The sequence below is a fragment of the Lagenorhynchus albirostris genome, chromosome 6 (genome assembly GCF_949774975.1).
Source record: "Lagenorhynchus albirostris chromosome 6, mLagAlb1.1, whole genome shotgun sequence".
NCBI lineage: Eukaryota > Metazoa > Chordata > Mammalia > Artiodactyla > Delphinidae > Lagenorhynchus > Lagenorhynchus albirostris.
The window spans coordinates 51,017,268-51,041,785 of record NC_083100.1 but is presented as its reverse complement, the minus strand read 5'-3'; the positions used below and the strand labels follow the sequence as shown (position 1 = coordinate 51,041,785).

General features: G+C 35.0%; 1 protein-coding gene across 10 annotated transcripts in view; it reads right to left on the bottom strand.

Moving 5' to 3' along the window:
• The window catches only part of PDE1A (phosphodiesterase 1A), a 288,873-nt gene that overhangs the window by 92,549 nt on the left and 171,806 nt on the right, over positions 1–24,518 (bottom strand). For all 10 annotated transcript variants that reach the window (XM_060152508.1, XM_060152509.1, XM_060152505.1 and 7 more), the window contains exons 3-7: positions 19,729–19,911; positions 14,960–15,026; positions 11,669–11,785; positions 10,685–10,825; positions 2,807–2,907 (exon numbers count right to left, since the gene is read on the bottom strand). In XM_060152508.1, the coding sequence (XP_060008491.1) occupies positions 2,807–2,907; positions 10,685–10,825; positions 11,669–11,785; positions 14,960–15,026; positions 19,729–19,911 (609 nt within the window). The remainder of the gene's footprint in view (positions 1–2,806; positions 2,908–10,684; positions 10,826–11,668; positions 11,786–14,959; positions 15,027–19,728; positions 19,912–24,518) is intronic.

The following is a 24,518-nucleotide window of genomic DNA, read 5'->3' as shown; positions in this document are numbered from 1 at the left end:
CAAAATAGAAAGAGCAAGAAATATTTATTGGAAGCAAATCACTTGCTCCCTTCTCCAATTCCTAAAACTGTGGTCCTACACTGGGCCCGGCTCAGTAATGAGCTGTCTTTAATTAAAATCCCACTTATTATGAATTTGGTGGATATAGAAGAGCCTTTGCTAAGCAAAAATGATCTGCATAGTTTACCTTTCCTTTGATGTTTAACACAAATGAAGACAGGACATCTCTATACTCTACAAAAGTGTAGGTTAATAACATCCCTGCTGTACAACCAGACTTCAAGGTCTTCCTTTTCACTTTATGCTCTGTCAATCTGGGAGACTCTAGGGATAGAAAGAATGCTTTCCCCAACATTTCATTGTTTGAATTTCAACTCTCCCTCTGTCTCTGTCAAGGGGCCATAATTTTCAAGTCCATCCATTTAAGACTGTAAAAGATTGACTGTTATATGTCTGTCTCTGCCCATGGGAGCAGAGTTATGTAAATAGACTGGATTGAGAGTAAGTGTCCCTCATCTCAGCTTCTCAACCCTGCTATTGCCATCAGCTGACTATGTGCATATAGTTAGGTAATTTCACCTATTAAGATCTTTGTTTTCTTTTCTTAGACTGTGAGGCTTAGACCAGATGATCTATAATGTGGACCTCAGTCACCGTAGGATCCCTTGAAGCTCTAAAATGTTCAGTATTTGTTTTTTTGTTTGTTTTTTGCAGTACGCGGGCCTCTCACTAATGTGGCCTCTCCTGTTGCAGAGCACAGGCTCCGGACACGCAGGTTCAGCAGCCATGGCTCATGGGCCCAGCTGCTCCACGGCATGTGGGATCATCCCGGACCGGGGCACGAACCTGCGTCCCCTGCATCGGCAGGCAGACCCTCAACCACTGCGCCACCAGGGAAGCCCTAAAATGTTCAGTATTTTAATGAAATGTTCCATGCTCCCCACATCAAAACAACAAATTCCTATAGCTGGAAAATCAATTTTTAGAAATATTGCTCTTAAAATACAAATGAACAGACCACACAAAAACCTGCACATGAACATTTATGGCAGCTTTTTCATAAATGCCAAAATTTGGAGGAAACCAAGACATCCTTCAATAGTAGAATACGTGAACTCTGGTACATCCATGCAATGGAATATTATTCAGCAGTAAAAAGAAATGAGCTATCAAGTCATGAAAAGACATAGAGGAACCTTAAATGCATATTGTTAAGCGGAAGAAGCCAGTTTGAAAAGGCTTCATACTGCATGATTTCGAATACATGACATTTTGGAAAAGGCAAAACTAGAGATCTTAAGATCAGTGATTGCCATGGGTAAAGGGGGAAGGAGGGAGGGAGGAATGAAAAGATGAAGCTCAGGGGACTTTTTAGGGCAGTGAAACTATTGTGGATGATACTATTATGGTGGATACATGGCATTATACATTTGTAAAGCCCATAAAATGTATAACACAAACAGCAAACCAAAATGCAGGCTATAGATTTTAGCTAATAATAATGTATCAATATTGGTTTATCGATTGTAACAAATGTACCACACCTGATGTAAGATGTTAGCACTAGGTGAAAATGTGGGGTTGGGGAAGGAGTATGTGGAAACTCTGTACTTTCTGTTCAATTTTTATGTAAACCTAAATCTACTCTAAGGAATAAAGTCTATTAATTTAAAAAAACAAACAAAAAATAACTGGGTTTAGTTTTCCCTCAACAAGAATAGAGAGCTTTACAGTAGTTCCAGAAAGAAACCAGTCTCTCGACTTACATCTCCATCTTAAGCATCTCTGACTAGTGAAAGACATAGAAATTCAGGATCCTATGTAAACAAGTGAATTGGATCCTGATGGGTCTTAAACCAAATTCTGTTTCCCGGGTACTGAAATCTCTTTTCAGCCAAAAAGAGCTTAGAGCCCCTTTCTATTATGGACTGAATTGTGTTCCCCCAAATTTATATGTTTATGGTCCTAACCCCAGTACCTTAGAATGTGACGTATTTGGAGATAAGGCCTTTAAAGAGATAATTAATGTTAAAAGAGGTCAAAGGGTGGGCCCTAATCCAATATGACTGATGTCTTATAAGAAGAGGAAGAGACCCTGAGGTATGTTCAAGCACAGAAAAAAGGTCATGTGAGGACACAGCAAGAAGTCAGCCATCTGCAAGCCAAGGGGAGAGACCTAAGAAGAAACCAAACTTGCTAACACTTTGATCTTGCATGTCCAGTCTTCAGAACTGTGAGAAAATGCCTGTTATTTAAACCACCCAATCTGTAGTATTATGTAATATTTGTAACAGACTAATGCACCTCTACTCTGGTATTTTGATTCTAATAACTGCCATTATCACCATAATTAAAAATCCAATTTTCTAATTAGTTTAAATTTAATATTGCATGCTAACCTGGAAATAAGATTTCTTTGATCTTTAGATTTTTTTTCAGAAGCGGAACTTCATTACTTTCAAATATATAATGACACCAGACTGAGGCCGTGAACAATAATATTGTAAGATTTGTCCCAGTGAATAAATGTCTGAGTTGTGTGATAGTTTAGTGCAAGTTCTGGGCAAAGAAAAATTACCTTATACATTTTTATGTTCTGTAAATTGCTAAATATGCCACCAAAATACAAGATTCTTGATAAATAAGAATTGCTGATTGAGGTGTTCCAAGCTTAAGGCATTTTGCTAAAATCCATTCTTATTAGACATCTTCATTATTATTTTAAAATCCTCTTAAAAATAAGTAATATTCAGAAAAATAAATTTCAAGTTTTAACTTAGAAAAGTTAATCCTTTATCTAACTTACCTTGTCTGAATATGAAAATTGTTTGTAGTTCCCGTATGCTCATAATCATGAATGGCAGCAGCAAAGACCATTGCTAAAATTTCCAGTTCAGTGAGCCAGTGCTATTAAATTAAACAAAGATTCCATCATATCAAAAAGCGGAGTCAATGTTGTCTTTCTAAAAAATAAATATTTTCATTGCACACAGTATAAATCAATATATACAACTGTTATATGAATTTTAAATAATTTTTTCCCTATTTTACCTCCATTAGTTGTGCATAATGGATTCTTCATGAGGCTGATGATTGTTTCATGGCTTGTTAAGTTAAAAATTCAGACATTATAATTTTCCTTGCTAATTGGAAAAGAAGTAATTTTCTATGATTTAAAAGGTGAACTCTAAATGGATTTTGAATTTACAGCCTTACCAATTTGGGATCTCATGAAATCATTTCAGTTTAGTGATTTTTTAACATATAACTCATACAACACTAAAATGTCTTTTAGCACAACTTTTGTAGAAGACCCTACTATTAGAAAATTTTCCACCTGTGAGTTGAAAATATTCACTTTGGTCATTAGAGAAACTGAACTTAGTTTTTATATTTAGAGATTTAGAAGAGATTCCAAGAATTTATCAAGTTTGTTCTTCATGATACATATATTCTATGACTATACAATTAAACTTAATAGCAATGAAAGAATAAATGCTTTCACGTAAAATCCAGAGCACTGCTTCATATACATTGATTTTTTTGTTGTTGTTATCAATTGGATGGTTTTAATAAAATTTCTCTACTGTTATAAGTCCATTTAGGTAATTTGATAGTTTATTCATTACTCACATTTTGCATAACACTTTAACTGCATTGTTCAATATGATAATCACATATGACTATTTAAATTAAAAATAAATAAAATTAAGTAAAATTAAGTTCACTTTTTCAGTTGCAGTAGCCACATTTCAACTGCTCAATAGTGGCAAGTGGTTATCTTATAGAACAGTACAGATACAAAATATTTGCATCACCACAGAAAGTTCTATTGGAGAGCGCTGTAAGTAGGTGGTACTTGATGGTAAGAATAGAGGATCCAAAGTGATGTGGAACTTGGCTCTTAGTGGTTTTACGCCATACACTTGAAAAAAAGACCTTGCACAAAGCAGCAGAAGAATATAAAGTACATGCATACTTGATGAAAACTCACAGAATAGAAGGGCAGATAGGACACCTATTTGGTGGCAGTGGATCTTGGAAGAAGGATGGACAAAGATTGGTAGCTAAATGCAAGGTTGGAAACAGAGAGATTCTAAATAGAAAGAGTAAATATGGAATGATACTATAGAGGCCTGTACGGAAATTGAATTGTTAATAGTACAATTGTGTTGGAGAGTCAAGTGAAGTGAGATTGAAGGTGGAGTATGGGAAAGAATTGATAAGCTACCTTGATTAGAGCTGATGAATTAAGATTTTGAATAAAAGGCAACAGGAAGCCACTGTAGGTCCATGGGTCTAACAGTGGAGGTGACACTGTTGAGTCTCATGATTGCTAAAGGCACAGTCTTATTCATCTTTGCTCCTTTCATATAACCCATCATGGTATTTGGCACATAGTAGGAACTTGGCATTTGTCTGTTGAATTGAATTTCACTAGTTTTGCATTTGGAGGAGTTAATTGGGAATAGTGGAAAGAGACTGTGGAATCAGAGAATCCTGATTTTAAGCCTTGTTAATCCTCAGGCAAATAAGCTATTTACCCTCTCAGGCACAGTTTCCATGAAAATAAAATTAGTGATCATTCCCCTGTGGACTTTAAAAGAAATTTAAAGTTGATGTATGTGCTGTGCCTATTACAAGTCTTAATATACAGTAAAATACAGAATAAATGGCATTTTACTGAACTTATTACTTTAAATACATTGTTTAAGGTATTGAATCTGGAAAATAATAATGAGCTAACATATCTTTAGTGATTGCAATTCAAGAATAAATGCCTCACAGTTGGATGACTGAAGCAGAAATAATTTTTAGAACTAAGGAGAGTTGATATAACTAGCTGCACTGTGTTTATAGGTGCATTTAATTGTGAGTCATTAAAAGGAAGGAAATTACCTCATTAAAGGTCTATATTAGAGGCTGAACTGGGACTGAGCCTCCAATGTCCCCACTGAGACTGTGGAATTAAACACCATGAACTGAATAGCAATTGAAGTTAAACCAGATTTTGTAACCCCAGAAATCCATTGTTTTAATAAAGAAAATTGTTATTAGAAAAAAAATCACCTATTTTCTTAAGTATTTCCTATTAGTTATATTTAAGATTTACAGACTTACCTGTGATTTTTAAAAAGCAATATTCTATATCTACTACGATAATACAGAATATGAAGCGCAATTGTAAAAATAATTAAATTAGGAAATAAGAGCTGAATTTTAATTATAGATTATCTCATAAGTATTTAAAATTATTATCTTTCTAACTTTCAAAATTGATTATACATGTTTCCTGTTTTTAGTCTCATTAATCTCTGCCTCCTATAAATAGTACTTCCTTCATCAATTCATCTTACTTATTGCCACAGTATAGTCTTAACAATTAAGTTTACATTATAAACTAGTTTGGGAAGAGAGAAACATTGAACATTCACACTTAATTGAAAAATACATCTATTTCATATTAGTGAAAGTAGAATTGGGGGCTGATTTTTATGTCCTTAGTTGACAATTCATTTTACACTGGTGTTGAATGAGAATTCTAACTCAGAAAATGGTTGCTTAAATTCATGAATTTTGTAAATTACTCATGATGACAAGTCAGAGAGAATAAGTCTGAATCATATCATTCTTCCCAACTAGAACAGTGGTCAGTACATAACCTAAGTTCTTCTGATTCTTAATAGGCAGAAATAAAGGGTTAAAATGAAGAGTCATGAGCAGTGTAGACATTGTGCTTCATCTAAACTGCATTTTGCCTAGAGAATTGCTCAGGTAGACTTGCTGTAAAAAGCTCAGTCCTCAAATTATACCAGAGAGAGACATTGACTTCCATTAATAGCATGTACAATGTTGATGGAAAGAAAGGAGAAAGAACTAACATTAACTGGACTTTTTAGGTAGATGGTTTCATTTAATTTTTATAATCACCCTATTTACCATTTACTAGGTAAATGTTTTAAATCTTATTTGGCAAATAACACAGCTGAAGCCTAAAGAATTGAGTCAACCTGCCAAAAGTCACATAGCTCTCAAGTGGCAGAGCAGGAATTCAAACTAAAATCTGTCTGATTCCAAAATTTCTGTTCTTTCCACAGATCACAATATTCCTTCCTTCTATGGATGACAATAGCCTCCATTATTCCAGGGTGGTAATATGCTGAATACATTCTTCTAAGATTTCAAAAGCAGAATTTCTAGATAATTTAACTAAATATACTGATAGGTAGAGAAGCTAACAAAGCTTTAAGACTTAGGATGTAATTTTCATATCTGAATTATTTAATGTGTGTGTGTGTGTGTGTGTGTGTGTGTGTGTGTGTGTGTGTGTATGATAGAGAATGTATATGTGTATATGTATAGGCCTGGGAGAATTTTAGGTCAGAAAATCACATTGACATATTAGATGCCGGTGTGTCTAAAAGGGCGTAATTAACAACCCCTTTAGCTTACGTGATAGGTAGGGTCGGACCTTTTTTTCTCTATCCCTTTGAATAGACTGAAGTACCTTGCTATAACTTACTCAATATGGAAAGTGAGTATATTATAATAATATTAACATATAATACACATAAGTTAATATATAATATATAAATTACTAATAATTTTTACTAATAGCTATTATGTTTCAGGAACTAGGTTAGGATTACACATATGATATCATTACTCCTCACTGTTGTACTACAAGGTAGTTGGTATTATTAACCACATTTTAGTGACAAGGGAACGATATGGAGAGCAAGTGAGCTAGGAAGTGGGGAAGTAGGGTTTTAAATCTGTGTTTGCTTGCCTTGAAAGCCCACACTCTTCCCACTTTTCCAAACACTGTTGTATTGGAAGCCATTTACAAGAACAGAATTTCCATGTAGTTTGCAGAACAGAGACATAGTGGCGAATTTCTGTAGATTGGAGAAAAATTAAGTAATTTGAGTGTGAGGGGCTATTTCTGGGTGTAGTCAGTGGACTACAAGTTCCAAAGGAATAGTTTTCAAGTTATCTCTTTTTCTTCTACTCTCAGTATTAGAGGGAACACAGTGCCAGGAGCCCTGAAATACAAGTGTTCCCTTGCCAAGGCCCTCAGATGATTTCATATTCAAAAAGACATTTGGAAGTGGCTTGGCAGCATTCGGTGAAGCATTTGCTCTTTAGCAAATGGATCGAGCTACCACACACCCCTATCACCGTGGCACTACACGTGGCTACAAATTAATTAAGTGACAAACGGAGAGAGAGGGAGACAGAGGGTGTCCTGGCATCCTCTCTGCACTGCCTATTCCCAGGCCTGAGAGTGTCCCAATATGACATTAACAAACTGAAGGACAATGGTTTCATCCCAATCCCTTTCAGGCAATGGTCCTGCGAACATTTTGCAGGTGACAGGCTGCACTAGTTATCTGACAGTGCTGGGCTGCTACTGGAGTGCTCCATAAATGTCATGCTGATAAAACCATCTTGAAACAGCAGGAGATGACTAAAACACTAAAGTAAGTGACTCTGTCTTCTCCATATCAAAGCCCAGGGGTTTCAGTTAAATGAATATTTCTGTAATGCTTTGTTTTTTGTTTCAAAGAACGAACACATTCATATGTATGAAAACTAATACTCTCCTACTACCATTTTTTTAATCTAAAGAAAAGCTTATTAAAATAACTTGCAAAAAACCCTCAAGCTGGCAATGTAACATAGTTTTGACAAAATAGTCAATAAACTGAAAATTCATTTTGCCTTTCCTTTCATCATCAATCATAAAATTTCTCATTAGTTTAAATATATTTTCCCAATCCTGGACAACACTGACAGTCTTCCACCCGACTATTTTTGTAATGGCCAAACTAAGGGATAAGTGAAGAGTCCACCGACACTTTTTTTGGTAAAGGATGAATAAATTTAGAAATGTTTCTAAATCAAACCTGCTAAAGTAGAGTGAAGTTATATATCTCAAAAAGTGACTATGTGATCTTTACTAACAACTTTAGCTTTCTAAGAGTCATGCCAGGCTCGGCCAGATTTCCCCGGTCTTCCAGAGAAGTTGGAATGGCTTGTTAGATCCTGGAACAAGTCTTCCTTGCAAGTCTGAGGGTAAATGCACATTGCAGATTTGCATTTCTCTATTTACCCACCAATATAGCATCCCTCATCTGTTCAATGTCACCTTCAGAACAGAGGTTCTGAAGCTGAACTAGGAGTCTCTTATTTGGTTCCCTTTACACTTGTGGTACTTAAGCAAAAATGTATTTCAAAACAAAATCCTGGTTTCCTAACAGCCTGAAATGGCATATATCTTCTGGTTGTACTTCATAATTAAAGCAGAGATTTTTTTTATACCAAAGTAGGCATTACTTTTCCACTCCATTTTGTTCTGAGGAAACTTAATTAGTACAGTTTCTGTTTCAGACTAACACTTAAATATTTCATTTTTCAGTTAACTTTTCAAAGCCACAGAATTCAGGGAAGAGGAAATGCCAAACACTTGAAATGAAAACCACCTCACAATCAGATTTAATTCCAAGGCCTTAGAAAGGAAAAGCAAATCTAACCAGGAAGATGTTAAAGCAAGTTTTTCAAGTGTTAACAGCATTTGCAGCTGTCAGGAGGCACTTTGCTCTTCACACTAATTGCCGCGTATATCAAACCAAATGAAAACACAGAGTTCAAGAAACAGCTCTGACAATGAAGACTTATTAAACCAACAGAGCTTTAAAATAATTTGTGTGTATGTGTGTGTGCACACGCACACATGCTAGAAAGAGAAACAGATAGAAAGTTACATATACTACTTTAAAAAAGCTTACAATATTTCGAAGCTATATCTTTGAAAGTTTGAGTTTCTACTTATTATTGCTAAGTTCTACTCCCTCCCTTTAAATGTCAAATCAGACTCCTGGAATGAATGGTGAGTAAACTTCAACCAAGGACCAAGTTCAGCCATGACTGCATTTGATTTGGCTCGATGGGCACATTTATATCTTAACTGGGTGATAGCCACATTTACATCTTAAAAAGAGAAAACAAAGGTATAAGGTTAACATCACATATAATTCAACCTTCTAGAAGGCCACAAGAGAGTCATGCATCAGTGAAGGTTTTTGAGATTTTTACCTCCCCATAGTAGGCATTAACTCCAAAGCAGGCTATAATTACTTAGTGACCCTGCCAATATAATGCATATTTCTATTGAACTGGTAGTGATATTCGAAGAAAATTCTTCATTAAAATCCCAGCTGAGCTCCCAGCTATTAGCCATTATCAACTGCCAGCCATGTGAGTGAACCACTGTGGATGTCTTGCCCAGTGATGTCCTCAGATGTCTTTGACCATAGTTGCTAGCTGGTCACAATCACACAAGAGACCCCAAATGAGAACCTTCTAGTTGGGACCCTTCTAACTACAGACACCCATGAGAAACAATGATAAATTATTGTTTTAAGCCACTGAGTTTAGAGTAGTTTGTTTTGGAGAAAACAGATAATTGGAACACGGGGCAGGAGTGGAATCTGAGCCCAAGGCATTGATGGATCTGCAACATTTTGGAGGCAAAAAAGATGGAGAAGTAAAATAGATAATTTCTTCATTCATCACGTGAGATACCTTTGGATGAATCATAGCAAAGGGATCTTATGTGTAGGAAACCACACACTGGATTCTGGAGGAAAATGTATACAATTATCATCTGTATACAATAAACTTGGAGAATCATATACCTGCTACAAGTTTTCAAGATCTTCAGGACTCTATACTGTGGCCCTAAGGGCTTTGTGTGGGACCAGGTAAGGAACACAGTCTCTGGGGCAGAATGATGAGATATGGAGGAGTACTAGTTACACAGATCTGAATGCCAATGAGACTTACCAATAAAAAGAATGTGACTTTTGAAATCTAAACAGGTAGGCAATGTAAATTATGAGGTTTGGTGGACCATTCTACTTATATGCATTATATGGTACTGCTTCAGCCTAGGCTGATACATGAGGAATCAAAAATGTACTCAGATTCTGGGGATCTCACATGGCTCATACCCTTTGAACCCATCCCAGTTTGGAACCTTCAGAAGGAAGGACTTCCCGTCCCTTTTTATCCCTTGGAAGTAATCCTATGCTCTAAGACACTATAGAAATTCTAGGCAGTCCCAGACTTCCCAACATCTACTCATTTTTGTCCCAGGATTTGCACTGCTGAACCATTTATTCACTCATCAACTGATTTGTTCAAATACAAAGAGAAGGAAGAAGAATTCGGAAAAATCCAAATGAATAATTTCCAAAAATCCCTATTAGGATTTGATTGTAATTAGCAATGCAAACATGTAAAAGAGAAAAAGCTACTGAGCTCAGCTTGGGTGATGAAAGGAGGGGAGAGCACTACAACTAACTTTTATTCCAAAGAATTTTTCTCTAGGTCATTTTTCTGGGGGTTGATACCTATGGGAAAAGGAATTTACAAATGAAAAATGTTACATAGTCCAAATTTTGAAAAATTTGCGGCCTATTTTCATTTGCTTCTGGAGATCTTTATTCACTGAGTTAAAATATTTTTTGAAAAATGAATATTGTAAATAACTCATTAACCCTCAAAAATCCAGAAGATTATTACTTATAATACTTTTTTGAGTATTAAAGAGACAGTGAGAAGGGAATGGAATTTGATGTTGCAAACTAACAAACTTCAGTTACAAAGACTTTCTTACCATGATACCTGTATGAAGCATTATGTAATGCACAGTTTGAGTGACATCAGCTGCATGAATCAAATTGTGATACGGATTTTTGTACTTGCTGTAACCAACTTCTAAAGCTTCTGCAAAGGCAATTAGGCAACAAACAGGAATCTGCAGAAAGTAACAATTATGATTATATTTTGACCAAAAGAGTGGCACTAAATCAACATGAGCACAAAGATGTTTGGGATGGGATACATTAGTGAGTCAGATGTGGGCAGTAGTTTCTTAAAGTTAAATGTGGATTGTTCTGAAAAAACACTTCATTAACCTGTCAGTTTTCAATGCTGAGAAGGATTATAACCCCCAAGTGTTTAATTAAGATAGATGAAATAACAGTCTTATCCATATAGCAATCTTTAAATTTTGTATCTTCCAGAGTCAGATAAGAAGGCTAGTTCTTAAAGGGGTAAAATTTTCCAATTACAACTGGTGAAGTCTAGTTTTTCTATCGGTAATTCAAGGGGGTTAAAATAAATGACCTCCCAGTAAATTCTAACTCTAAAAATAACATGATTCCATAGATACAGGCTCAGAAATCTGAATCAAATCTGTTGCTGAGATGGCTCTAAGTGAAGTTAATTAGAAACTCTTTCATTTCAATTTAAAAAAAGCTGCCAATAATGGTTCGTTCTGCATTTTAGGAAAATCATATTTCTTTAAGACATAGATTCCAATCTTTACATGAGCGTTCTGTGAATAATTCAGGGGGATGTTTGTATCCTGTTGGAATGAGTCTATCATGGCCTTATGATACCCCAGTGGATATACAGAAATGTCATTGATTTGTAGAGAATGGCTATATCAAGTGGTGAACTCGTCCCCTTAGTTCTGTGATCTGACAATCCAGAAACATTATTAAATGAATTGATTAATGACCCAAAGTTCTGCATTTTCATTCTTATTCAGATAACTCATTCTAAGAGCATTTTACTTTTCTTCCATGTTTCTGACCTTGAAACGGTTGATAAGATCATATCTGGTAAATAGTTCATAAATCATAAACTTCAGACTATGTTCTCCACTTGCTTCATTCAAGGCAAATACATCAAAAGACCATTTATCAACATCCTGTAGGAAAAAAAGTAAATATTTTAGTTGGCAATATCATATGATTCTGTTTCTTTCTATGAAAAAATTCTTGGAAAGCTCAGGCATTGTACATCCAGCAGGTCAGATTTCAATTCAGCACATCAAACTTCATTTTTACCAGTGTCTGATGTGACAGGGACACTTAGTATCTGTGTATCCGCAAAAGTGAGGTCAATAATGCTTAAGATCTTCCCCTTAATCCCAAGGTTATCCAATATGATGTAGTAAACCTGATAACTCTATAACACTGCCCATATTCTTAGCCTCTCTCCAAATGCATGCCATAAATCATTTTCCCAGAGTGGGCCTCATTTCAGGGTGGAATTGCAGGTTATGTGGGTGATGTAATTGAGAGAGAGAGGGAAGATAGCCCCAATTTATCATTCCCACCCATCCACCCACCTGCTACGTTGCTTGAAATTCTACCGTTTAAAAGTTACTAATTTGGTTTAAAGATTTGATATTTTATGTCTTTTTTTTTTTAAAATGAAGATACCCTAGAGAGACAGAGCTCGCTCTCTCGGTAGAGTACTACTACCTTATTACTCACTCTAACCTTGGCTGATTCATTTTTACTTTCTACCAGGGCCAGATGGTAAGATAAAGGAAGTGGGTCTCTTGATTGAGGGGGAGGTTAGGAATTTTGGCATTTCAGGCAATTCCCCGGGGGAAGTGGCCAGGCCTGTAGGGAAATAGATACCCTAGGAAAGTCCCCCCTAACTGTGGGAAAAGAGGGCAATGAGCAGGTATATCCAACTACTCCAGCCACCTCACGACTTTGATTCAGGTAATTCCAGGACAAAAACTTGCCAGAGGGGTCCACAAAATGGACTTGTAGCAAGTGGTATCAGTACATTAAGGAGGTATTAAGTACATCAGTACATTAAGGTAAAGCTTGAGTTGCAACAGTAAATAAATCACTGAAATTTAAAAATCTACATAAATACAGCAGAATCAGTTCTAATGATTATCATAAATTATTAGTAAAGAAGGTCTAGTGTTTGCATACACACAACAGGTTTAGTATTGAACAGTAAGTGGACAACCTTAAAGCTATACATTAATTTTGAATTTGAGCAGGCCCTGTTTAGAACTTCATTCATTTAACACATTTCACAGAGGCCAACAATACATGCTGTAACATGCTGAAACTAAACTGAAAATCTGATAAAAAGTATCCAAACCATCTCTTAAAACTATTTCTTTCCACAAATAGCAACAATAACATCAAACGTGTTTTTAATCATTTCAAAACACCAGTGAAATATTTTTTGGTTTCTTTGGGTACCTTTGTTAAATTCCTTGCGTTTGGCCCTAATTTGATCCTGAAATACTCGCTTGATCAGTTTGTAAATTTAAAAATCTCTCAAAGTTCTGTTAGAAGGCATTTACCATCAACAAAGCTCAAAGGAGACCAACAAATCTCACCAAATTCCAAAGCTAACACAGAATTAGTTCAGAATGTTACAGGCTGCTATTTACAGTTCCCAGTAGGGGTTTCCCACTGAGTAAAAGCTTAGCTCTCCATTTTGGGGGATTTTTTAAATCAACAATGGTGATTTACATCTGTAAACTACTGCAGATGCTTGGCTTTTACTTTGTCAGATTGAGAACAAACAAGACAAGGAGGTATCTCAGGAAATTAGAATTACTAAAACATTCTTAACTTAGTGATAATTCTCTTCAACCTGTTAGTTCATGATTTCCCTACACTACATTTTAGAAAAATGTTTACATTCTCTCATACCAGAATACTCTGTTAGCTGGTTTCTAAGAAAAATAAATAAAAATAAGTAATTTTCATGCCCACAGTTCAGGAAATAATGAGGAAATCAAAATCTCTCAAGAGCCAAGGAGTAATTAATATCTGATAATGTGACATTTCAGTTATATACTTGCCTCTATTATCGCTTTAGAAACATGAATATAAAAAAGCTTCTAAGAAAAACGAACTACCTTTTTAAATGAATAAGATTAAAATCTAATATGCAGCAGAGAAAAAACAAATGCAAAGGGGATGCTTTAAAGGAAATTAAAGAACAAAAGAAAGCAATATAGATTTAAACTAGGAAAGGAGTTTAATAAATCAAAAATAAAATAACCCAGTATATTCTGTTGCTAGTATTCTTTAAATTTGTGGTTAATACAGGAAAACCACCATAAAACTGTTAGAGGAGACGAAGTTGAATTTCCTACCCAAATTAAGTGATGGAATGAAATAAGGAATGTAGAACGATGAGCCTACAAAATGCCTCTTTAGTAATAAAGTCTAGGAATAGTGTGCGCGTGCACACACACACACACATGCAATGGGAACAAGCAAGTCAAAAACTTTCACAACTTCGGATTTTCAACTCTAGTTATTTCTAACACATATAATACTGCAATTGGGCCTCAGACTAGGGCAGCCACAGGGAAAGCCAGAGACAAAAGATATGAATTTCTTTTTTGTTTCCTTTCTTAATTTTATCTTACTTTTTATATTTTCTCGGACCTAAAATTCTAAACAATTTCACTCCATATAAGTTTTGCCTTTAACCATATTTGACTGAAATATCTTTTTATTTATAAAGCATTCAACTCTTTCATAATATACAGTAACAAAATATGTGTATTCTGACAACTGCTGGTGCCATCTCAAAACTGAATTCAAGGGCTTCCCTGGTGGCGCAGTGGTTGAGAGTCCGCCTGCCAATGCAGGGGGACATGGGTTCGTGCCCCGGTCTGGGAAGATCCCACATGCCATGGAGCAGCTGGGCCCGTGAGCCATGGCCGCTGAGCCTGCGCGTCCGGAGCCTGTGCTCCGCAACGGGAGAGGCCACAACAGTAAGAGGCCCGCGTACCACAAAAAAAAAAAAAAAACTGAATTCAAGATCCACCTAAATAAAGCATGAAGAAGAAGAAAACATCACACACACGTGTGTGTGTGTATATGTATGTATTGATATAGTTTGTTAGGGTAAATTGATCCTCATTTAAATCTACAATGAGTCATGACTTGAACACATGACATTTTGTAAATGGTTAAAATATTTTTTACATTCCAACATGTAAGCTGCAGCAAAGACCTATTCTCATTTTCTCCTAGTCCTTTTAAGGAGATTAGAAAAAATGACTAGTTGAAAAACTAAAGTAATTGAACATTTTTTTTACCTTTAATGTTACTATGACAGCTTCTGGATATGTCAACCCAACCATGTGATAGGATTTTCTGTACATTCTGAAAAAGAAAAATAAGTGTATATGTAAAAATCAGTTACTCAAAGTTTTCAGCTATTTCTTAAGAACAAAGAAAAAATTACCTTTGATGTGTTTACCTTGTATCATGTCACAGTCTCCCTTTGTGGCAACAATGATAACTATTGTCACCGCTTATTAAGCATCTACAATGTGACAGATGCAAATAGTACATTTGCATCACAACCACAAAGTCAGTGTGATTTTAGATTCTATGTGAAGAGGTCTTTCCCTAAACGTCATCTTATTAAAAACAGAGACTGTCCTTTGCACGGGCAGCAACAACACCTTTTAGCATGCCACCACATGCATGACAGCACAGTAGTCTTATTTTGTGTCTATTTGTGTTCCAAAATTCTCAGTCTGGAAGCTGAATGTCATGGAAATGTTTCCTTATAGGTTTTTTTTTCCACAAAGTAAAAATTATAGGAGAGAATATGCACTATCATCAGAATTTACAGAGCCTTTTTTTTAAGTTAAAAATATTGGAGAACATATTGACAAAAATTGCTTAAGTTTGTTCAAATTGTCATTTAATATTATTTAATAAAGATTATCCAGAAAGAACAGGGTGTTTCTATTTTTATAATAGCATCAATAACAAAAATATTTTTTTATTAATCAGTAATTTGTTGGAGTTTTCCAGCTTCCAATGGACAACCAAGATGACTTAAACCAAATATAAGAAACTCCTCCATTGATTCATGCAAAAATAGAATCAACATGATACCCTAATGGGTAAAAATAGCAATAGGTTTCTAATCAGGACTGAAAGGAACATGGCTCCTCCACAAAGTCCTGTGAAGAAAGAATTTAACTGATTATTAATCATGTCCCTTAATTTTTATATTGTTAGTCCACAAGCAAGCTGCATTCCTAGGCTATACTGAAGTAAACTCTCTTCCCAAGATGCCTGGACAAAACCATAATTTAATGATTATATCTTTAATTTATATTGGGGGTCAATATAAGAAATATAAGAACATAAGAAAATATTCTGCATCTTTTATAAAACCACTATGGGAGATACTAACCTTTTGATTCAATGTACCTTATATTAAAAATCCTTAAGATATTACTCAGTTTCTATGTACAAGCTATCATTTTTTTCAAGATTATAAAAGCTAAGTAATTCTTCATGTTTTCCTTTTTAATCTTCACTTCTTGGAAGCTCAGAATTAAAATATTGTATTTACTTACATAGAGACTAGACTTCCTTGATAAAGTATCTTCCCATTTTATTACAGAGACCTTGTTACTTTATTTCCATGTTCCCATTTTATGTTTATCTTAAATGACGTTAAATAATTTTTAGGTGTGGCAATCAGTTATCATAAAAATTTATCCTTACCCTCTATCTCAATTGGAAGATTTCTTATAAGAAAAATACCTGTGTTAATTACTCCACTGAGATAGATATAATTATTCTAATAATGCAGGGCAAGGAAACTATTTAATCACACTACAAAAGACCCAGAAAATAACTGCTGTCAGTAATGATATTTAGTTCCTTTTTTTTTTTTTTTCAGGAAACAGGCTTTTCTATCTATTTTTTGAATCATTACTAAAAAATGGAAGTATGGGGGAAATGGAAGGATGATGGGCGAGGAAATAAAAAGGTCAGGAATAAGGAACCTTAAAAATTAAGTAACTAAAAAAAAAAAAATTAAGTAACTAAATCAGTGTGACTTCATGGCACAAAAGGCAGTATGATGGAGCAAAGAGCACACATGCATACATACATCCCTGTATATTCTCATTATATGGAATGTAAAGAAAGACAAGGAAGAAGATTACTCATCCAAGGAGAAGGAGAAACTTCCCCATTATCATTTTCTAACCCTATAATTGGGAATAGCATATTAGGATGAAAACTTAGAAATAGAAAATTAGGATGGAAAATTAGGACTACTCATTCTGGAATCAAATGAATGTGGGAGAAACCTTAATACAGTGGCCTCACACTTGAGTAAATAGTCACTATATTAAAAGTTGCTGAAAAAGAATAATGGATTTCCTGTTCTCCTATAGGTGGTTAAAGTCCAGCTGGAAATACGGTAGATTATTCTTGGAAGGTTTTTACTACAGTTACAAAATATAATTCAAAACCTTAAAAAAAAACCCACTATCTTATGCCAGACACAGTACTAAGCAAGAGACTATTCAGTGAAGAACAAGAAAAATTTCATGGGGTTAATTCAGTGGCAAAGAGGGACAATAAATAAGAAATAATATATGATTAAAAACAGCACTAAATGCTATGAGGTAAACCACTGGTTGGGATAGAGAAAGTGATGAACAGTATACAGAGTAACCAGGAAAGGCCTCTGGAAAGATAGAAAGGGCTAGCCAGAGTGAAGGGTGGGGAAAATCATTTCTTCTGATAGAGGGAATAGCAGGATTACTGGTCCCAAGGGAAGCAAGAGTTTAGGGATATTCATGGAGTTGAAATCACACTAGTAAAGATATTCAGGTAAGGGTGGAGTAGCATTAGATGAGTCTAGAAGGGGTAAGGGGCTTAGTCATGCAAAGCTATGATACAGAAGTTGCCTTTAATACCAAGTGTAATGGTATATCAAGTGAAATGGTAAAAACAGTCAGATGGTTTTAAGCTTAAGAATGACAGGAACTAATTTATATTTTAAAAATCACTACAGAATGACTTGTTTGGAGAGGGCAAGTGAGGAAGAGTTGAAAGCTATTGCCATATTTCTGATGGCAGGTGACAAAGGCTCAGTTTGGGGTTGCAGGAGTGGAGTTGAGAAAGTGAGTAGGCTCAGGATACACCGGGGTAAGCAAATTGCCTGGACTTGTTGAGGTATTGATTCTTGGGAGGGGCTGCCTGAGAGAAGACTCAAAAAGACTTTCTAAGTTTCAAGACTGAAGATGGTTGTTTTTGAAAATTCAGGATAAACATATCTCACTCTGTTTACACACTTACTAATGGGGATTCAAAAGTAATTTAAAAATTTCATTTCCATGTGTTTTTAGCACATTAATTTCTTTAAGACTGCTTGCTAATTTAGTTACCTTAAGTACGTTTTGATATTTCTGTGTAGCATATAAAAAAACTGAAAGTTTAACGTGTCAATATATTTCACAGAATTTGTCTTGATTTTTCTATTTAATGGGAATGGAAATTTAGTTGGTTTACTTTAATAATTTACATTTCTTTTCAGTTTGCCAAGTTCTGCAATATTTTCTTAAACAAAAAAGACAAAATATACATTCCTTCATTAAAGCAAACATACACTCTTTTTTCTCTGATTCTCTCACTGACTTTCTGAACTATGATTTAGATGTTTTCGAATTTATATTAAGGAAAATCAATAATGCCATATACTTGCCTAAGTTGTTTTAAAAAATAGGAACATAATTATAAAAATTATTTCTCTCCAGCCCTCTCTACCTCTCTGTTTCAGATTTCTGGTCCCACCTGGCAGAGCTGGGAGCAGTTCATGCACTAGGGGTGGGGGGGTTGTCATCTCACCTAACTCATCATGATTATAAGCTCATAATGGTTATTATGAGGGTTCTTTTATCAAAGCCAACTAGATATAGTCAAGAAGTAGTCAAAATAATTTGAATAATCACTGAGTGGTTGTTATTTTGGATAATATAGTCATAAACCAAGATCCTAGATGCTTCATGTCTTATGGTTATAATACATCTCTAAATCACTTCGAATACTTCTTGCAATGCATTGTCATTTAGATTTTTAGAAACCCAAGAGTGCTTCTCATTGTTCTGTTAGAAGAAGAAAACGAAAGTTTATGAAGTTCATTAGAGGTAATGATTAGAGATGTCTGAAGATAAAAATTGATGTGGTCTCCCTTAAGTTTAATTTTAGATACATTGATAAAAAATTTCTCTGTTCCTCGATTTTATTTGTTTCAAAAATGTTAAAATAACCTTTTTATGTATAATTTAATGTAATGTAATTGTTTTTTAATCCAAGGGATTTCTAAGAACTAGTTTTCAACATTGTCAGATATTAGATGTTATTTCAAGTCTTTTCGTAGTTTTAGTTCTGAAACATCTTGTTTCCAGACAGAAAAATAAGCTGTCCTCTTAAAGGCTAAAGAATTTAAATTGGGTCATATTAACATGTATTTCACTTTAGAAACTCTGGTGTTTCTAGGGGCCAACAAGTGACAGAAATGCTTCAGTGACAGAAAGGTTAAAAAGTTCTTCAAGGAAAGTGGACATGAGAGAGCTTTCTTCCACAATGGTAAGAGAATGGTCTTTTCTTTTTAGTGCCAAGAAAAGGCCTGCTTCATTTTGGTATATAGTATAGAACTTATTTTATTGGGTGTTACATTGTATTTGGGTAAAATTAGGTGTAAAGCATATAAATGTATTATTAGGTGTAAAGCATATAAATGTGTTTATAAATGTATTATAAACAGTTATTCACAAAAGTTCATCTGAGGAGAATGGTCATTCAAAAGCCTTTGCCTTTAGTCTTTATGTCAATTTAAATATAAATGAAAATAATAAATCCAGGACAAGATATTTTTGTTATAGGTAAATTCACCATAAAGTCCTAAATCTGTTCATTCCAATTATACTTATGATTACAGTTTTCCTCAATAAATAAAATACAGGACTCTCATAACTTTGACATAGTAAGTATATTTGCTGTCTTTTAAATTTTGTCTTGAGATACCAACAACTTCACTTACCTTTCCACAAAAATTCCAGCTTGAACAGCATGCACAATGCTCCGAAATCTTGGTTTTTCCTCAGATTTCTTTTTCATCATCCCCATTTTCCGTGTAAAGGTAGAAGCCAACCAGTCCCGGACTTCCAATGGGACCGAATCCGACTGAATGTCACTGAGCTCATCATCAGTATCCAGCAGTCTTCTACAAAAATTTATAGTGGTTAAAGTTTAGGAAAAAGTGAAGAAAAACTAATAACAAAACAAGCATGGCAATAGGATTTAAAGTATAACAAGTCACTCTCTGATCATCTTTTAATATGAACTGTCTTAAAAAATGATTGGGTTAACATTTTGAAATCTCTGAATTTCTCAAATTGGTCATCTTCTGAGGGCAAAGACTAATGGACTTGAACATTTGAGCATTCCCAAACATTTAAGTACAATGATATGAGTCTGGAGATATCGGTTATATTAATATATTTATAATATATTAATATATAATAATATATATTTCCAATAATAAATGAAACTAATATAAGATAGGGAAGAGAGTTCGTAAACAAAGGTCTATTAAAGGAAGCAACTGGAGTGGAAAGAAAAAGGGGAGTCGAAGCTATAAAAGTTGTCTTATATTTAATAAGCTTGTGTATATTTAGTACAGAAAGTACATGCTATTTGAATAAGGCCTTGGAGTTTACAGAAGTCATTCACATGTGTTATTTTATTTGATGGGTATCCCTAAATTTTAGGAAAATAATAACTTGAAAAATAAAGATGAAAACAAGTGGATTATTTTGAAAGCTAATTTTAGGTGATTTAGCCAGTGTCAGGTGGAAAAGTTAAAGCAAATGATGTCTTGAGGGTGGAGATCTGATGGGCTTAGAACTGCTAGCTGAGGAAATCAGCTGTGTGAGGAGGAAGTGACCAGGAGCTGAAAGCACTGCCCTGCCACTCTCCAGCAGAAGCTCCAGGTAGATGATGTGGACAGGACTGACCAGTAACAATAGCTGCATTAAGGGTGGGCAGCTCCAGTGATCCAGAACTTCCTAAAGGTCTGAACTGGCAAGATAGTGTGAAAGGCTCCCCACAAAATACAAAAGGGGCTTTACAAAGCAATTGAGCTTTGCCTTCAGGAAGAATACAGGTCAGCTCTGCCCTTTGCTTGACTAGGTTTTTTTCCTTGTTGGCGCACCAATTTAATAACTCAGAGCTATTTTTGGCGCACTTTAGCTTTGACCTTTGGGTTCCATTCGCGCTAGTAAATTTCTTTGCACAGAGTGAGGCCTAAGGATTATGAGCCGATGGAAGGAAGGTAGCCAGAGATGACAGCGAGTGCTACAGCCTTCAGAACAAGTCACACATCATCTCCAGAGAGCAAAAACTACCAAAAAGAGACTCAAAAGATAATATGACTTCCTCTATATGCTACTGTTTATAAGCATATCGATGTCAGTCATTTGCCAATATTTATTTTTCATAGTACTAAATAAGTGTGAATGCATTTATGAAATGCCTTATGAAAAACTATATACAACTTAAGTGCTGGAGTTGTAAAATTATATTTATACATATGAAGATAAAAAAGACATACTTGGAAGTTAATATTGAAGCTGGGACGAAGTGAGAGAGTAGCATTGACATATATATACTACCAAGTGTAAAATGGAAGGCTAGTGGGAAGCTGTTGCATAGCACAGGGAGATCAGCTCGGTGATTTGTGTCCAACTAGAGGGGTGGGAGGGAGAAGCAAGAGGGAGCGAATATGGGGATATATGAATACGTATAGCTGATTCACTTTGTTTGTTGTACAGCAGAAACTGACACACCATTGCAAAGCAATTATACTCCAATAAAGATATTAAAAAATATTGATTAATACTTACCCTAAATCATATTTAATTCTCATTTGGCTCTTACGTTTGGATGACTTTCGTTTATACTTAACACATGGACATCGTAATTCAAAGCAAAATATTTTTTTTCTACTTTTGACCATTTAAAATTAGATTCCTTAGCCAATTATGGCAAGTCACTACACTACATGGTTTGAAAATTTCAGGGCTTATGCCATTTCTATTATTCCTCATGCAGTGATCAAATAAAACCACAGAGCAGGACAGATGGAATGGGAATCATTGTGCTATAATCCTGTGATGTCACCATGCTCCAGGAATTCTACTGCTATCTTGTTTTATTAGCTACTCTAAGTACAATGACAGACACATAGTAATGGTTGTCAATTGCTCCTTTGCAAATCTGATGTGGATGACTTTAGGGCTATATGTCCTAAAATCATAAATTATCCATGACAGATCATCGAATATGACAAAATTAGCACATGAAAATGACAGTTCATATAGGGATGTGGTACCCAGGAGTCTGGCAATCCCTTAGTCATGATGCATGATGTCATTTATTGAAAATGAAATAAGATATAGTTTCAGGGAAAAAAGAGTGATATAGATTAATTAATGAATATAGAAATAAAGGAGGAGAGTACATAAAGAGAAAAGCATGAAATATTCTATTGTATAACTAAAAAAGGAAATCTTGGAAAAACAAAAAATACCTCTGTGATGGTTAATTTTATATGTTCACATGGCTAGGTTATGATGCTTAGTTGTCTGGTCAAACACCAGTCTAGATGTTGCTGTGAAGGTATATTTTAGATGTGATTAACATTTAAATCAATAGACTGAGTAGAGCAGACTACCCTCCATAATGTGAGTGGGCCTGATCCAATCAATTAAAGGCCTTTAGCGGTAAGGCGGAGGTCCCCCAAAGAAGTAATCCTGCCTCCAGACTACTTTCAGACTCAAGATTGCAACATTTACTGCTGTCAGAATTTCCAGCCAGTGTCAGCCTCCTTTAAAGTATAAGTCAGACCATGTCAGTGCCTAATTCATACAGCCCTATGTAGCTCACCACAAGCTATGTCTCTACCTTTATCTTTTAACAATTTCCACCTTATTCATTTTGCTTCAGCAATGCTGGCCTCCTTGGTATACTCAAACCTGCCAAGCTTGCTTCTGCTCAGGGTCTTTGTACTTGCCATTCCCTCTGCTTAGAATCTCTTTTTCAAGATGTGTGGATCATTTCCTCACTGCATTTAGGTAGAAAGGGCTTCCTTGACCCCGCTACTCAAAGAGTAAACACTTTTATTGTCTTTATCCTTCTATAGACTTCTTCTTAGCACTTACCACTGCTGATGTCATGCCATAAGTTTATCAGTTTGTTCATTCATTTTATGATTTATCCACTAGACTGTAAAGACCTCAAGATCAGAGAGTCGGTCTGTTCTTGTGCACTGTTATATCACCAGCATGTGCAACAGTGCATGGCACAGACTGGGGGGATCAACATCTAGAAATATTTACACTAAACTATTACAAGTGACTATCTTTGAGGAGTGGAGTGAGAATGGAGATGGTATAAGAAAGTTTAGTCTTTTAGAGTCCCATATTATTTGATTGATAAGAGCAGCAGCATCCTGGGAGTAGTTCACTATTGTTAATCATCTCTTCATTGCCTTTTGGTTAATTTGCCCTTGAACAATCTCTTTACAATTTTTGAGGCAAATTATAGGGAAATGTATATTTGACATGGAAAAGATATTAGACATTTTTCTGGATTAAAGACTTAAATGTAAGACTGGATACTATAAAACTCCTAGAGGAAAACACAGGCAGAACACTTTTTGACATAAATTGCAGCAATATCTTTTTGTCTCCATCTCCTAGAGTATGGAAATAAAAACACATACACACACAAACAAATGGGATCTAATTAAACTTAAAAGTTTTGCACGGCAAAGGAAACCATAAACAAAACAAAAAGACAACCTACAGAATGGGAGAAAATATTTGCAAATGATGTGACTGACAAGGGATTAATCTCCAAGATATACAAACAGCACATACAGCTCAATAAAAAGCAAAACAAAACAAAACAAAACAATCAAAAACTGGGCAGAAGATCTAAATAGACATTTCCGCAAAGAAGGCATACGGATGGCCAAAAGGCACATGAAAAGATGCTCAACATTACTAATTATTAGAGAAATGCAAATCAAAACTAAAGTGAGGTATGAGCTCACACCAGTCAGAATGGCCACCATCAAAAAGTCTGCAAATAATAAATGCTGGAGAAGGTGTGGAGAAAAAGGAACCCTCCTACATTGTTGGTGGGACTGTAAATTGATGCAGCCACTATTCAGAACAGTATGGAGGTTTTTTTAAAAACTAAAAATAGAGCTACCATATGATCCCGCAATCCCACTCCTGGGTATATATCTGGAGAAAACTGTAATTTGAAAAGATACCTACACCCCAATGTTCATTACAGCACTGTTTACAACAGCCAAGACATGGAAACAACCTAAGTGTCCATCAACAGATGAATGGATAAAAAAGATGTGGTATATTTATACAATGGAATATTACTCAGCTGTATAAAAGAACCTATAAGGGAAAAGAATCTAAAAAAAAAAGATATATATGTATGTATTACTGAATCACTTTGTTGTACACCTGAAACTAAAACAATATTGTGTATCAACTATACTTCAATAAAAAAATGTAAAAAAAGAAAAGATATTAAACATTTCTAATAGCATTTTGAATTAATGGCCCAGGAAAGAAACATTTTTAAAATTGTATGCACTGTTTACATGCCTTCAACCAAGGACCTCAGTATCTCTGTTAAGTATCAGTTATCAGAACTAACTCTTTTAGCCTCATCTATCAAGTAGAGTATGGTAAGAAATTCCTAATAAAGACACAAATAATTTGTATCAAACTATTTAAGATA